We start from the raw sequence: 14,925 nt of genomic DNA, 5'->3' as shown, positions 1-14,925 counted from the left end.
TAAAAATATTTAAATAAATAAATAAATATTCCCTTCCCAGCTTTTCTTATTTTCTCTCTTGAAGTTAAGAATGTGTAAAGATAGATAGATAGATAGATAGATAGATAGATAGATAGATAGATAGATAGATAGATAGGAGTTGTGGTCAGAAGTTTACATGCAGTGACATGAATGTCATCTTGGATCTGAATGTCATGGCAATATTTGGGCTTTCAGTCATTTCTTTGAACTGTTCCTTTTCTGCGGCAGAATGATTGTACAGCGTACGGCTTTAATTTGGGTTTTCTGAAATCAACACGGTCAAAATTACACATACTGGGTCAAAAATTTACATAACCTACCTACAACCTACATAGTTATAAACATTACCGCTCATAACTTTTTCCGTAATGTTGCTAACAGACAAACCAACAAACGCTACCGAAAACATAACCTCTTTGGCGGAGGTAATGACAACACATTAGAACGAGTACAGTAATCTCAATCTGCGATTTGAATTATGGCACTACTGTCAGAACTGCTGTTATAGAAAACGAATCAACACCTTCATAGTTGGTGTAAAAACATAACGTTAACGTTTTACGTGTGTCGGGTTGCACTTGTCCTGGATTGAATAGAGCATTTCATTTGACAGATACATAAAATGAATCATTAAGCAGGTGGACGTGGGAACAATGATGCTCAATGATGCTCATAAACCAAAATAATCACAAGGAGAAGTTTATTCTTTGACAATGACTAGCCCAGATGTGTTATAGACATAAAAATTCCAGAGGAAGCAGACCAGTCATGTTATGACAGAGTTCTCTATGAGACAACTTACAGTAAACCTTAAATGGGTCAATTTCCTTATACTTAAACCAGTGCAACAGTTCCTCCTTTCCTTTCTCTACTGTAAGTAAACGTCTTAGTTATACAGTAGAGGAAATAATGTCAAATTATATAAATGTTCACTGAAACTTCAATTCCTAAATTCAGTTATTCAATTCTCCTGTCTCGCACCCGAAGTTAACTGGGATTGGCTCCAGCTTCCCCAGTGACCCTGATGGATAAGTGGTATAGATAATGGATGGATGGATGGATGGATGGATGGATGGATGGACGGACAGGTATTCAATTTAGTTATTTCTTTGATGGATATTTTTATCTGAAGATTTTGTAAATGAGGCAAAATCTAACCACAGAGCACAGTTAAGGGCTTTGCTCAATTCCCTCTTTCCCTTTACCAATAAACAGTAAACTTAAAGGAGATACGCAGAACCTTTATTTTTAAAAATACATTTCTGAGTGGATAGTATTGCCATCCTTGACTCTTGTATGCTGCATAAACAGGAATTAAAAAAATATATATACAGTGTTTCCCCTAGAAAATGTTTGAAGGTGCGGTGGCAAGACCTGCGCTCAGACGTCCCACCCCGGTACGAGGATATGGGAGCATTCTGAGAAATTTTTTGACAAAACACACTCTAAAATGGTGACCTTTTGTAAGGGAATAAATGAATAAACCTAGTCTTGAAAGAACAAGCATAACCTGCAGAGCAAGGCAGTTTAGAAAACAGTCAGGAAGACCAAATTCCCCCCACACCTAACCCCAGAGCGACCCCTTACCCCCACTCCCTGAACATAAATCTCACAACACAAGATTATGGGGGAAACCAGAGCACCCGGAGGAAACTAGGGGTGGGTATTGCCAACAACCTCGCGATACGATACACATCACAATACAGAGGTCACGATACGATATGTATTGCGATACATGTGCATCCCGATACACGGTCTTCAAGGCGATACGTATCCCGATATTTCACATTACTTAACATACATTTTTAAGAAAACAGACATATGTATACCCAAATGTTATTTTTTATTTTGCTGTAGAGCAACAGTTACACTGTACTGCATGTAAAACATGACCTTAACAAGGCTGTAGTGCAGAAATAAAGCTGCCTTTGAAAAAAGTAAACTTAAAACATGGCCTTAACAAGGCTGTAGTGCAAAAAAAGATGGCTTTGATAAAAGTAAACTTAAAACATGGCCTTAACAAGGCTGTAGAGTAGCGTGGTTCACATTCCTCAATTAGTTCTCGGAAGCCTTCGTTTTCAACTGAGCTGTACGGACGCAAGTCTTTGCATATGTACGATAATAGTGCTGCAGTGATTTTTTGAGCCTTTGGTGATGTTGGGGGAAATTTCGTCTGAAACCCCGCCGTCAGATTTGCTTGTGTCGTTGTGCTACCACTAGCATTCTTTACTTGCAAAATGCTAGCGTGATGTCGGGTCATGTGGAGGTGCAGATTTGTAGTATTGCCACAGTACTTAACTTTCATTCGGCAGTGTTTGCATACTGCGCGTGTCATGTCCAGGTCCGCCTTTACCTGTTTGGTAAATCCAAAATGCTCCTGTTGTGTGTGTTCACTTCTTCTACTGTTAGCAGCGCTGCCGCTTACGGTGCTACCACCTTGTGTGGTCGAAATGCGCATTCAATGCCTGAAGGCAGTGTTGCCAGATTGGGCGGTTTTAAGCGCATTTTGGCGGATTTGAACATAATTATTTTGGGCTAGAAAACGGAAGCAGTATCTGGCAACACTGCCTGAAGGTGCGGCGGCAAAAATCAAGGTGCGGCGGCCCGCCACAGCCAATTGTACATAGCGGAAACACTGTATATACATTGAGAGTTAAAATCGACTGCAAAGTTGGCATTCGAGTTGCCCCGCTGAGCCAGCCAGCCCTGAGTGCGTGACATCACAGCGGTAACCAGTTTTAAGGCCGACGCCTTTGACAGCTATAGACCAAAGTCATATAAATAAAAATTTATGGTGAAAGTAAGAAATACCGTTACCAACTTGCTCAACTAAGACTGATTTGACTTCACTGATTGTGGGTTGACTTTCATTAAAACAGGATAGGTGTTATAACTTATGCAACATACATGTACATGCATGCATTTTCACTGATAAAACGTAAAAGGCGAATTAAATAAATCAGATGAACTGAAACAATCACATTCTGAAGCAAATTAAATAATCTTATACCGGTAACTTAAACACACAATACAAGTTACATGTATTAATCTAAATGCAGGTAAACAAATGAGAATCGCAGCTTACCCGTCTGTGTTCTCGCTTCTTGAAGGCCGATCTTGTGGCCGATTGTTTTGAAACAATTGGACTTTCAATTGTTCGTTCAGTTCTCTGTTCATTCGCTTCTTCCATGTAAGGGCGAGATATTGCTGCTGAGGCAAGTATATCCAGCGAAGAAATCAGACGGCTGGTCCACTCATTCTCCATACGGAGTACTCCGCCATTACTGCTCAGTTCAGGCAATTACTAAAACCTGGGACGGGACATCATCGGTTTTAGCAACTACCGCGGGGAGATCACTGCCCGAGCAATAATATGTCCTGTTCCGTCCCGGGTTTTAGCAACAACCCTCGGCTCACACTCCGGGAGAACCGGTGCAACTGAATTTACTTTCCTTTTCTCATCTCATCTCATTATCTCTAGCCGCTTTATCCTTCTACAGGGTCGCAGGCAAGCTGGAGCCTATCCCAGCTGACTACGGGCGAAAGGCGGGGTACACCCTGGACAAGTCGCCAGGTCATCACAGGGCTGACACATAGACACAGACAACCATTCACACTCACATTCACACCTACGGTCAATTTAGAGTCACCAGTTAACCTAACCTGCATGTCTTTGGACTGTGGGGGAAACCGGAGCACCCGGAGGAAACCCACGCGGACACGGGGAGAACATGCAAACTCCGCACAGAAAGGCCCTCGCCGGCCCCGGGGCTTGAACCCAGGACCTTCTTGCTGTGAGGCGACAGCGCTAACCACTACGCCACCGTGCCGCCCTCCTTTTCTTGTAGTTTTATTTAATTGTTGGTACTGCACCCTCTTTCAATACGGGCTTATAGCCAATGCTCTTCAACAGATCAGAGGTCTCGTACGAGTCTTCAGTACAGGGATGCAAACAGCGCGCCTTTTGGCGGATGGCGCCTTTTTCACAGCTGAATCGCGCAGATCCGAATTTTTTTTTTTAGGGGGGGCGTTGGAGTGTCTGATTATAATTTCAAAGTAAATTCTGTATTAAAATTACTAAATAAGCAAATCCGTTCCAGTCCATGAAGCAGGAAGTATAAGGATGAGAAAAAAACAGTTTAAATCGGGAAGCTGCGCACATTTGCGCAGTCCTGCCGCTCAGGCTGCACAAATGTGCGCAGCTTCCCGATTTAAACTGTTTTTTTCTCATCCTTATAATTTCAACGGATTTGCTTATTTAGTAATTTTAATACAGAATTTACTTTGAAATTATAATCAGACACTCAAACGCCCCCCCCCAAAAAAAAAATTCGGATCTGCGCGATTCAGCCGTGAAAAAGGCGCCATCCGCCAAAAGGCGCGCTGTTTGCATCCCTGTCAGTAAAATGTGCAGAGCAGAGCAGAGACCACTTCATAGGCGCCCAATGTGCCCGTGAACTTCTCACAAAACGCGTCCAAATCTTTACAGTTTGAACATTCTTGGGCCATGAATGCAACGTAAATCCACCTTCTGTCGTGTTGCTGCACCCGCCAGCAACACATCCACGTGGCATTGCGATAAATTAGCTCAAATTGGAGGCTCGGCGTCGCAGTCAGCTCTGTTTTTTAGTATAGCGGAAATGGCGATGAGACCGATAGACTTCCTGCTGTGACGTCATGGACGTCAAGGTCATTCACTCAGACCGCTACCTATATGAATCACTTTGATCGTAAAAATTACTGTATTAGGAGTTATTGTTAACGCTTAAAACTATTCCTGTGCCATTGAGGTCTCAAGGCATTTATAAACAAAAAGTGAGGCCATGGTTCTGCGTATATGCTTTAAGCTTGTACAGTATACCAGTGTTTTACCACAGGGCAGTTGAATTCTTAAATCTGATTGGTCAGGACGTGTGCATGATTCTTCTATCACAGCACGGCTCAGACAGTAGTTTTGGCAGAAACATGAACACAAGTTTATATTAATGTGCTCGTTTTAATGTGTCATCTATACTAGGAAGGCTATATAATAGGAAGGCTGTTTGTCTCTCTGTCTGTTCACTGATGCAAATTGACACGACTGGACGCACAGTCCATACTTTGCACATGAATTGGTGACACTCCAGAGGGGCCCCAAGACAACATTTTTGATTTTCCAAAATGGGATGAGTGCTAATCCAATACACTATTAATTTCCTGTAGGCTACATGCTCATGCAAGCGCACTATGCGCAGCGTCAGCGGGGAAACCCCTCCGTGACTCACTTGAGAGGTTTCCATTGTACGGGACCTCACAATCGGCGCTCCTCGCCGGAGACTTCTGCTTCGACCGACACTGTGTCCGAAATCGCTCCCTACTCATTGTATAGGACACTATATAGTGAGGACGCCATTTTATAGTGCTGTCCGAAACCTTAGCGAGGATTATTTACACCCTATATAGTGCACTCAAAGTATCCCACAAGGCAACACAAAAAAGTAGTGTACAACGATGGTCACTAACCAAAGCAATATATCCCATCATGCATTGCGGTCATGCTGAAAGAAATCAAATTAAAAGTCTCAAGTTTGATTTAATAACAGGCAGCAGCAAAGAAGAAAGTATTCAGCCTCGATTTAAAAGAACTGAAAGATGCAGGCACTTTGTCTTGATTAATGTTGGAAATACGCTCAGGATAATATGGATTCATCACAAAAATGCACGCATGTATTTATTATTTTGAAAACCAACCAGCCGACTGATCTGGCACGTTTTAATTGTGCGACAGTAATGACGTAAATACCAGCACGACGGACTAGTGTCTGAAAGCGGGGGTTTTTTTTCTTTCATTTTACCAATGAGCTCACTATATAGTCCTCTATAGAGTAATTCCCTATATAGGGAGTAGTGAACGAGTGAGTGTTTTCGGACACAGGGTCAGTCTACGTCACTGAGGAGATGTGGGGAGCGATTTAGCCCCTGTGAAGAGCACCATTCAGAGGAAATCAGGTTCAAGGCAATAACTACTGGTTGCTTCTATATTAATGAGAGAAAGAGAGAGGGAGAGATGGGGGGGGTGTAATTGAATAACTGTCTATCAGTTATAACATTCATGAGAATAGGAACTAACTTGTCTCCCAGATGTTCCACAACATTAAACCAAACTATAAACCATTAAAATGCCTGATGTGTTGTTGATTAATAAATTAAGCATTACAGTTGTTGACAAATTGCTCCAAACTGTGCGGTTGTACGAAAATAATGCATTTCACCCAGACTTACTTTATTCTTTTACTGGCTATATCAACCCCTACATACAAACCCTTTTCTTCTTTTTAAATCTTACTGTCTGTATTGTCCTACATTTTAACCTGTTGTTTTTATCTTTTAATTCTAGAATTTGTTTACAGAGTATTAAAGGATTTCTATAGTTCATTTCTACTGCTGTTTACATTCTTGTATTCGTATATTGTGTATTTTTTTTTTTTTTTGCTTTTGTACATGTGTCATATGAGCTACTGGACACCTTAATTCTCTTTGGGATGAATAAAGTATCTATCTATCTATCTATCTATCTATCTATCTATCTATCTATCTATCTATCTATCTATCTATCTATTGTATAGTGTAGCGGCACTCCTCTGTGCGTTGTGCTGTATCGCGCCCCCTGTCTCACCCCATGGTATGCATCACAGTCTGCCAGGTGTTATTCCTTACTCATGTTTTTCCATCTCCACGCAACATTACACTTCTACAATATCCAATGATGTTCACTTTAATTATTAGAACAACGCAAGACCTGGCAACCTTCATGCATTTTGCATAACAGTATGTTTATACATTATCAACTGAAACTACACCAAATCAGCAGTCTTTTTCTCACTAATAAAATGAAGAAGAAGAAAAAAAGAAAAGAATGATGAATGATTTACTTGTTCGTTTTAAATTCTTCAATTATTACCTGATATGGCTTGGAAACCCCGCCCCATTCTATGATCGCATACTCTCAGGGTTCTAGGGACTTTTGATATTTACGCTTTTGCATACTGTTAAATTGTTGTACTTTTCATATTGAGTGTAATGTGTACAGGGGAGTTTTGAGGCTCACCGTGTCGATAGCCGGAGTGGACCAAGGACTGCTCCCATAATGCACATGGGCAGACCTGTCTGAGCAGCTTCAAACCATTTAACAGCTACTTCTCCTACAACACAGGATCATATCAGGCTCTTGTAGTATACAACATTAAACATGCTCTTAGTATCTCCTTCATACAGAGTTCATGATGATGATGATCTTGGTTCTAAAATTCTTCTGTTTTCCCCCCTTGAACCTTATTAAAGCGTCCAAGTGTAATCCATTTAGTACCACATACAGATTTCAAAAGCACAGTATATAATTACCCCAGAGACTTAATATTAATATGAAACAACAAACAATTACAAGAACCATCTAAAGACTGCCCAACTCACCAAGCATGTTAGTAGGCATTCCTAGTATTGTATGTACTAAATCATGCACTTCTCTATAGCGCTGCATGACATACGCTAGCTCTTCATCATCAATGAATTTAACATCTGCACGTGTGTCTGGTGTGACTTTCTGCAAAAAGAAAGAAAGAAATATACTTCAGGATCACAAAATGCATCCAAATTACATTTTTAAAAAAAGTCAGCGCCATAACTGTTGCTCATTTACATTGTCTTCCAGAAAACGTAGATATTCCCTTCCTAAGGAGCCATCCGGAAGTGTTGACATCGAGGAAAGGTCCAGTGTGGACAAGCGTATCCTCGGACGCTCTCTGGAGACATTTTAACCAATGATACAATCAGAAAGAAAGAAAGAAAAAGAAAGCGCTAACTCCAGTTATAGTTATAACGGCTATGTGTGGAGATGGGAATTAGACATACTGGGCCTCATTCATCAAATTTTGATTGAAATTGTGTGTAAATGTTTAAAATGTTTTGTAAACACTGATTTTCTTTGCGATAAGTTACTGGGTGTATGCACATCACATCACAGCTGATTTATACTTGATAACCCCCTCAAAAAAAAAAAAACTCCATAAAAAGCAATGTTCACAGAGCAGAAAGCACAAAATCACATCTCAAAATATCCGTTGCCTCTTAAGGGCATCATGTGCTAAATCTTCCAGTAATATCAGTTCTGGCATTTGCACCACCCTGGCTTCAGGGTACCATCTGCACAATTTTCTTCAAATGAATTTGGGTTGAATTGCTGCATTTTACACACACACACACACACACGCACGACTGTACAAAAGTCTTCGACACCCTATTTTTTTTATTTTCCATACAAACTTCGTTACAGATTTCTATTTTATGACTTCTACATTATCGAGTCAGTACAAAAACATTTTAGAGTCCAAATGTTCGTTTTCCATCACAAAATTAAATATTACAGAAAAAAAAAGTTTGTATCTGAGCAGCATGTTACATAAGAGAGCTTTTTTCAGATTAAGAAAGAAAACATAATGAAGGCTACTGTGTTTTGGTGCAAAATGAAGAAGCGAGTGTGACACTCAAAGTGTCCAGAAGAACTGGGGCTGGTTCTGGAAGATGCTCAGTAAAACCTACAGCTCACTTCCTTATCAAACTGCACTCATTGTACCCGAGACTACTATTTCTTTTTTTTTCAAGGAAAGGGTCATCTTACACCAAATATTGACTTTGTTTCATTTAGTATGACTTACTGCTTATAGTATTTATTTAATGTTGAAACATTTAATTTCATTATTTTTAAGCTATATTTGGTCAACAGTATTTCTTTACATGTGCCGAAGACTTTTGCACAGTCCTGCATGTGTGATGTTTCCTTAATGCCATTTAGACCAGTGTGAAATGATGGGTCAAAAACCATCTAATTTGTGTGTATTTGTATTATGTATGTCAAAAGTGAACAACTCGCAGCACATTATAAGATTCGAAGCTGAGGTTTACATTAGTCAGTCTTCTTAGTCGTAAATTTACATACAAGATTTTCGCGAATTAATGGGATTTTCCTGATGACAAATTTTTTCTGTAAATGCTCATATGAACAATTTATGCAGAAATCTGCTCATATCTGGTGAAAGAATGATGAAATGTCATATCTGGTGAAAGATGAAAGAATGTGTAATATCAGTTAAAAAGAGGGCATTAGAAATAGAACTTTTTCCTACGTGAGAACGGTGTAACCTTCAGGATCGTTGCTCATTCTGTGCTTTAGTTTTAACAAAGCAAGATGTCCTGTGGTCTCCCCCAGCACCGCCACCATGTCTGTGTGAATGAAAAATCAGGTCATATCTAAAGTACATCAAAGACAACACATGATGAAAGTTTCCATTTCACATACAAGATGTTTAAAAACACAAAACAAAACAAATACTGGCAAGCCTCAACACCAGGCATTGTCCGAATGCCCGATTTGAAATATTTTAGTGAGTTTAGGCCTGTTCAGGCACACCTACAGTGGTGCTTAAAATTTTGTGAACCCTTTAGAATTTTCTATATTTCTGCATAAATATGACCTAAAACATCATCAGATTTTCACACAAGTCCTAAAAGTAGATAAAGAGAACCCAGTTAAACAAATGAGACAAAAATATTATACTTGGTCATTTATTTATTTAGAGGCAGCACGGTGGTGTAGTAGTTAGCGCTGTCGCCTCACAGCAAGAAGGTCCGGGTTCGAGCCCCGTGGCCGGTGAGGGCCTTTCTGTGTGGAGTTTGCATGTTCTCCCCGTGTCCGCGTGGGTTTCCTCCGGGTGCTCCGGTTTCCCCCACAGTCCAAAGACATGCAGGTTAGGTTAACTGGTGACTCTAAATTGACCGTAGGTGTGAATGTGAGTGTGAATGGTTGTCTGTGTCTATGTGTCAGCCCTGTGATGACCTGGCGACTTGTCCAGGGTGTACCCCGCCTTTCGCCCGTAGTCAGCTGGGATAGGCTCCAGCTTGCCTGCGACCCTGTAGAACAGGATAAAGCGGCTAGAGATAATGAGATTTATTTATTTATTGAGGAAAATGATCCAATATTACATATCTGTGAGTGGCAAAAGTATGTGAACCTCTAGGATTAGCAGTTAATTTGAAGGTGACATTAGTGTCAGGTGTTTTCAATCAATTGTATGGATTGTTTTGTGGATGGATGAGACCAAAATAGAGCTTTTTGGTTTAAATGAGAGGCGTTATGTTTGGAGAAAGGAAAACACTGCATTGCAGCACAAGAACCTTATCCTATCTGTGAAACATGGTGGTGGTAGTATCATGGTTTGGGCCTGTTTTGCTGCATCTGGGCCAGGACGGCTTGCCATCATTGATGGAACAATGAATTCTGAATTATACCAGCGAATTCTAAAAGGAAAATGTCAGGACATCTGTCCATGAACTGAATCTCAAGAGAAGGTGGGTCATGCAGCAAGACAACGACCCTAAGCACACAAGTCGTTCTACCAAAGAATGGTTAAAGAAGAATAAAGTGAATGTTTTGGAATGGCCAAGTCAAAGTCCTGAACTTAATCCAATCTAAATGTTGTGGAAGGACCTGAAGCGAGCAGTTCATGTGAGGAAACCCACCAACATCCCAGAGTTGAAGCTGTTCTGTATGGAGGAACGGGCTAAAATTCCTCCAAGCCGGTGTGCAGGACTGATCAACAGTTACCGCAAACATTTAGTTGCAGTTATTGCTGCACAAGGGGGTCACACCAGATACTGAAAGCAAAGGTTCACATACTTTTGCCACTCACAGATATGTAATATTGGATCATTTTCCTCAATAAATAAATGACCAAATATATTTTTGTCTCATTTGTTTAACTGGGTTCTCTTTATCTGCTTTTAGGACTTGGGTGAAAATCTGATGTTTTAGGTCATATTTATGCAGAAATATAGAGAATTCTAAAGGGTTCACAAACTTTCAAGCACCACTGTATGGTCTGCTTCTTTAAGCACAAAAATGATTTGAGCGAGTACGTTACAAAAAACGACGTATTAACCAGAATCCTCGCCTCCCCTGTGATCATCATTTTGGTTTTTTTCTTCCCAATTTGTAACGGCGATTCTGATTACTTTTCATTACTATGAGTGGTCTCGAGCCAAGTGAAGATGTCTGCCGTCTGTTGCTGTTGTCCGAAGAAAACTACAGCTAAAAAAGCTCTGCTACTGGATTACTTGGATAATCTTAGTCAGAAAGAAGCGCAGGATAGATATACGTGGAATTTAGAGTTCATTAGCGGTTATGATCCGAACAAAATTCCTCAAAACGACTGGAGTGACGGTGCAGATTAGTGGCCTAGCGTTAGCATTAGCTACATCTTGGAATATACCTACTTTTTAATGAAGAGTCTTGACACGGAAGAACAGTTTAAAAAAAAAAAAAAAAAAACTTTTGTGTTAAGACTTTTCCCGACATCAGCTTTTGGGAACAGAATGTTGTGAAAGCCAAAGCATTTACCCTCAAAGGGCTTTGACCTTAACTGTGGGTTAGACGGTATTCCTGCCCCCCTCCATGTTTCAGCAACCCCAAGGACATCTAGTTACACAGCTATCTGCACTATCATTTATACAGTGATGCTTATTATCGTTAAAACAATATCTGAAGTGTTATTTGTAAAATAAAATATCTTGCTCTAGACTTTCAGATTTTATTTTAATTTTACCTAATAGTGGATAGAACAATAATTACATAATTACTGGGCTTCCATGCTCAGACTGCTGCCTCCGCGACCGGCCCCGGATAAGCGGAAGACGACGAGACGAGATTACGTACTAGTACCGTACATAAGTCTTACACATATGATATTGATTTATGTTTCATGTTTTCAGGGCTTGTCTTGTTCTTCTGTTGCAGAAATAAATGTTTTTAAAAATAATAATAATTAAAAAAAAACATACTTTTGTTGAAATAAAATCAATTATACTTTAAGAACTTTATTTAAGGGTGACACTAAATATCATTATAGATAATTTACACGTGGCCCTCTAAATAACTAAAATTACTAACAAAACAAACAAAAAAAAACTCTAAAAAAGAAACTACAATTTACGATTTGGAATTCATGAAAACTTTTAGCTAAGAAAAAATGATTACAAATTACAACTTAGATTTCTTGAAGGCCGCACCAAAAGAGGCTAGCGATTTATACTCTTTAACGTCTCTTGGTAAAGCATTCCAGAGCTTTGCACCACTGAAACTGAATGTTCTTTCACCAAAAGAGTGTTGTATTTTTGGCAACTGCAGGTTGCTTTGTGAAGATCTTGTATTTTTAGAGTGAATTGCCCCAAAGTTTTTAAATTTTGCGTTTAGATAATCCGGTGCAAATCCATTTAAAGATTTAAACATGAGATGACATTTCAAACGTCTGACTCGTACAGTAAAAGGTTCCATGTTTAGGGCTTGAAACAGTTCGCTGGAGGGATGGTCCCATCTTGCATCACATATAATGTGAGCTGCACATTTTTGTAGCATTAACATTGCGTTGTCGTGTTCTTGGAAATTATCTCCCCAAACTGTCCCACAATAGTCCATGATTGGTTGAATTAGAGAGTCATAAAACGTTTTCCTCGCCTTGAATGTTAAATGTTTTATTCTCCGGAGTAGTCCAATTCGTTTTCGTATCTTTTTAGAGATGTACTCCACGTGATTATTCCATGATAGAGTGTTGTCAATTTGAATTCCAAGTAACTTGGAAGAAGAAACGGCTTCCAGCGTCTGTCCACCAAAATTAACTTCAAGAGCGGCGTCAGAGTTGTGAATGTCGCACAACTTTGGGGCACTGCAGACCTTAGTCTTCTCGCTGTTTAGGGCCATCTTGTTTTCTTTTGCCCATATGTCTATAGACACGAGTTCATTTTGGAGCGTGGTTCCAACTTCAGCAAGTGTTTTCCCGCAGGCTAACTGAGTTGTCGTCCGCATACATCATGGTGGAGCTGCTATGTGTTTGCAGGGGCAGGTCATTCATGAAGATGATAAAAAGTAGTGGGCCAAGGATAGACCCTTGGGGAACACCAGATGTGACGGGGAGAGAGTCAGAGAAGTGACCTCCGATGGACACTTGTTGATTGCGTCCCTTCAGATAGGATTCAAACCAGTTAGCTGCAGAACTTGATAGACCATACATGCGCAGGTTCTTAAGCAGCATATCGTGGTCTACCAAATCAAATGCCTTATGATAATCAATTAAAGTTAACCCATTAATTAGTCCGTTATCCATGTTCATTAGAAGAGTATCAATCAATTCTATCATCGCTGTCTCGCATGAGTGATATGGCCGGAAACCAGACTGTCAATGAATGATGAGGTGGTTGTTATTAAGAAAAAGCATACAATGTCACATGAACATGGCGCTCCAGGATCTTTGATAGTACTGGCAATACACTTATTGGTCGGTAACTGTTGACGTCCAAGTAATCTCCTGCCTTAAAAACTGGAGTAACTTGTGCTTGTTTCCACTAGGAAAGATGAACTGTGAGATACTGAGATTGATTATTTTAGAAAGCGGTACAGTGATGGTTGATCCTGCATATTTGAGAAGCCTGGCACTGATTCCGTCAAGTCCCATTGCTTTAGTTGTCTGAATGCAAGCAAGATAACGACTCAATAAATCAGGCGTAACATTGGGGATGGTAAAGCTCTCCTCCCGCTTGAGTCTTTGACTGACAAATTCTTTTAAACGCTCAAAGCAGGTGGATGTTTCAGGCGCAGGCGATGTGGTCTTCTATTTAGATGCAACACTGCAAAAAAACTTGTTAAATGCATCTGCCACTACAGTTGGGTTTTGTGAAATAGTCTCTCTTATTTTTATCTTTAATATCGAGCTGACCTTCAGGGAACCAATAGCATTTTTCAAAATTTTCCAATACTCTTTTGCGTTTTCACTTTTCTCTAGAGCTTCTTTAAAGAAATTTCCCTTTGCTTTTCGTATTGTTTGAAATGTTGCGTTTCGTTGTTGTCTGTACGCACTCAGTCTGCTTGGTCATCCGATGCACGAGCTTTTTTCAGTACAGCATCTCGATGGTTTATGGAAGCATAGACCATTGGCGATATCCAGGGGGGCTGTTGCGACCTTCTTACCCATTTGGTCAATACTGGAGCAAAAAAGTGTCGGCAACATCAAGAAACATCTTGTTGAAAAACTCAGCGGCATCATTGGAATCATCATACATGTCCAGTACATTCCATGGGCGTTGTTCTAGTTGATCTTGAAATGCTTCAACATCAAAGTTCTTAAACCGACGATAAGAGATGGTTTCGTATACCCTTAGAAAACGTATCGGTACTGCCTTGAACCGTGTACTTGAAAACTTGCCGAAATGCCACAAAATTTTAGGGTAAAAGGAAATTCGGGGGGGGGGGGGGGGGGGGGGGGGGGGGGGGAAATTGAGGTCATTTAAGGTGTCAAAAGTTAACTTTGAGGCCTGGCTGGTACTGTTGTTTTTTTGGTGAAATGGTTACCAGATTGAATTTGGAGCAAAAGACGAAAAGGTCCATAATTAAAACCCTAACCTCCTTTTGCTGTAAAGTTATCATTAGTGTGTTAACATCCATCCATTATCTGTAGCCGCTTATCCTGTGCAGGGTCGGGGCCAAGCTGGAGCCTATCCCAGCTGACTACGAGTGAGAGGCGGGGTACACCCTGGACAAGTTGCCAGATCATCGCAGGGCTGACACATAGAGACAAACAACCATTCACACTCACATTCACACCTACGGTCAATTTAGAGCCCCCAGTTAGCCTAACCTGCATGTCTTTGGACTGTGGGGGAAACCGGGACACCCAGAGGAAACTCACGCGGACACGGGGAGAACATGCAAACTCCGCACAGAAAGGCCCCCATCAGCCGCTGGGGAAGGGGAAAGGCCCAGAACCTTTTTGTTGTGAGGCGACAGTGCTAACCACTACACCACTGTGCCACCCCAGTGTTAACATT

At 40.6% G+C, this 14,925-nt stretch overlaps 2 protein-coding genes across 4 annotated transcripts in view; one reads left to right on the top strand and one right to left on the bottom strand.

Moving 5' to 3' along the window:
- Positions 1-14,925, top strand: part of traf2b (Tnf receptor-associated factor 2b) — an 85,960-nt gene that overhangs the window by 4,109 nt on the left and 66,926 nt on the right. The gene's annotated exons all lie outside the window — the stretch shown is intronic.
- The window catches only part of coq4 (coenzyme Q4 homolog (S. cerevisiae)), a 36,138-nt gene that overhangs the window by 4,925 nt on the left and 16,288 nt on the right, over positions 1-14,925 (bottom strand). For 2 of the 3 annotated variants that reach the window (XM_060912836.1, XM_060912838.1), the window contains exons 3-6: positions 9,180-9,276; positions 7,697-7,799; positions 7,471-7,600; positions 7,109-7,202 (exon numbers count right to left, since the gene is read on the bottom strand). In XM_060912836.1, coding sequence (XP_060768819.1) covers positions 7,109-7,202; positions 7,471-7,600; positions 7,697-7,799; positions 9,180-9,276 — 424 coding nt within the window. The remainder of the gene's footprint in view (positions 1-7,108; positions 7,203-7,470; positions 7,601-7,696; positions 7,800-9,179; positions 9,277-14,925) is intronic. The other variant, XM_060912837.1, reaches the window with a different exon arrangement.

This window comes from Neoarius graeffei, chromosome 28 (assembly GCF_027579695.1).
Source record: "Neoarius graeffei isolate fNeoGra1 chromosome 28, fNeoGra1.pri, whole genome shotgun sequence".
NCBI classification, from domain to species: domain Eukaryota; kingdom Metazoa; phylum Chordata; class Actinopteri; order Siluriformes; family Ariidae; genus Neoarius; species Neoarius graeffei.
This window is presented reverse-complemented; position numbering and strand designations above follow the sequence as displayed.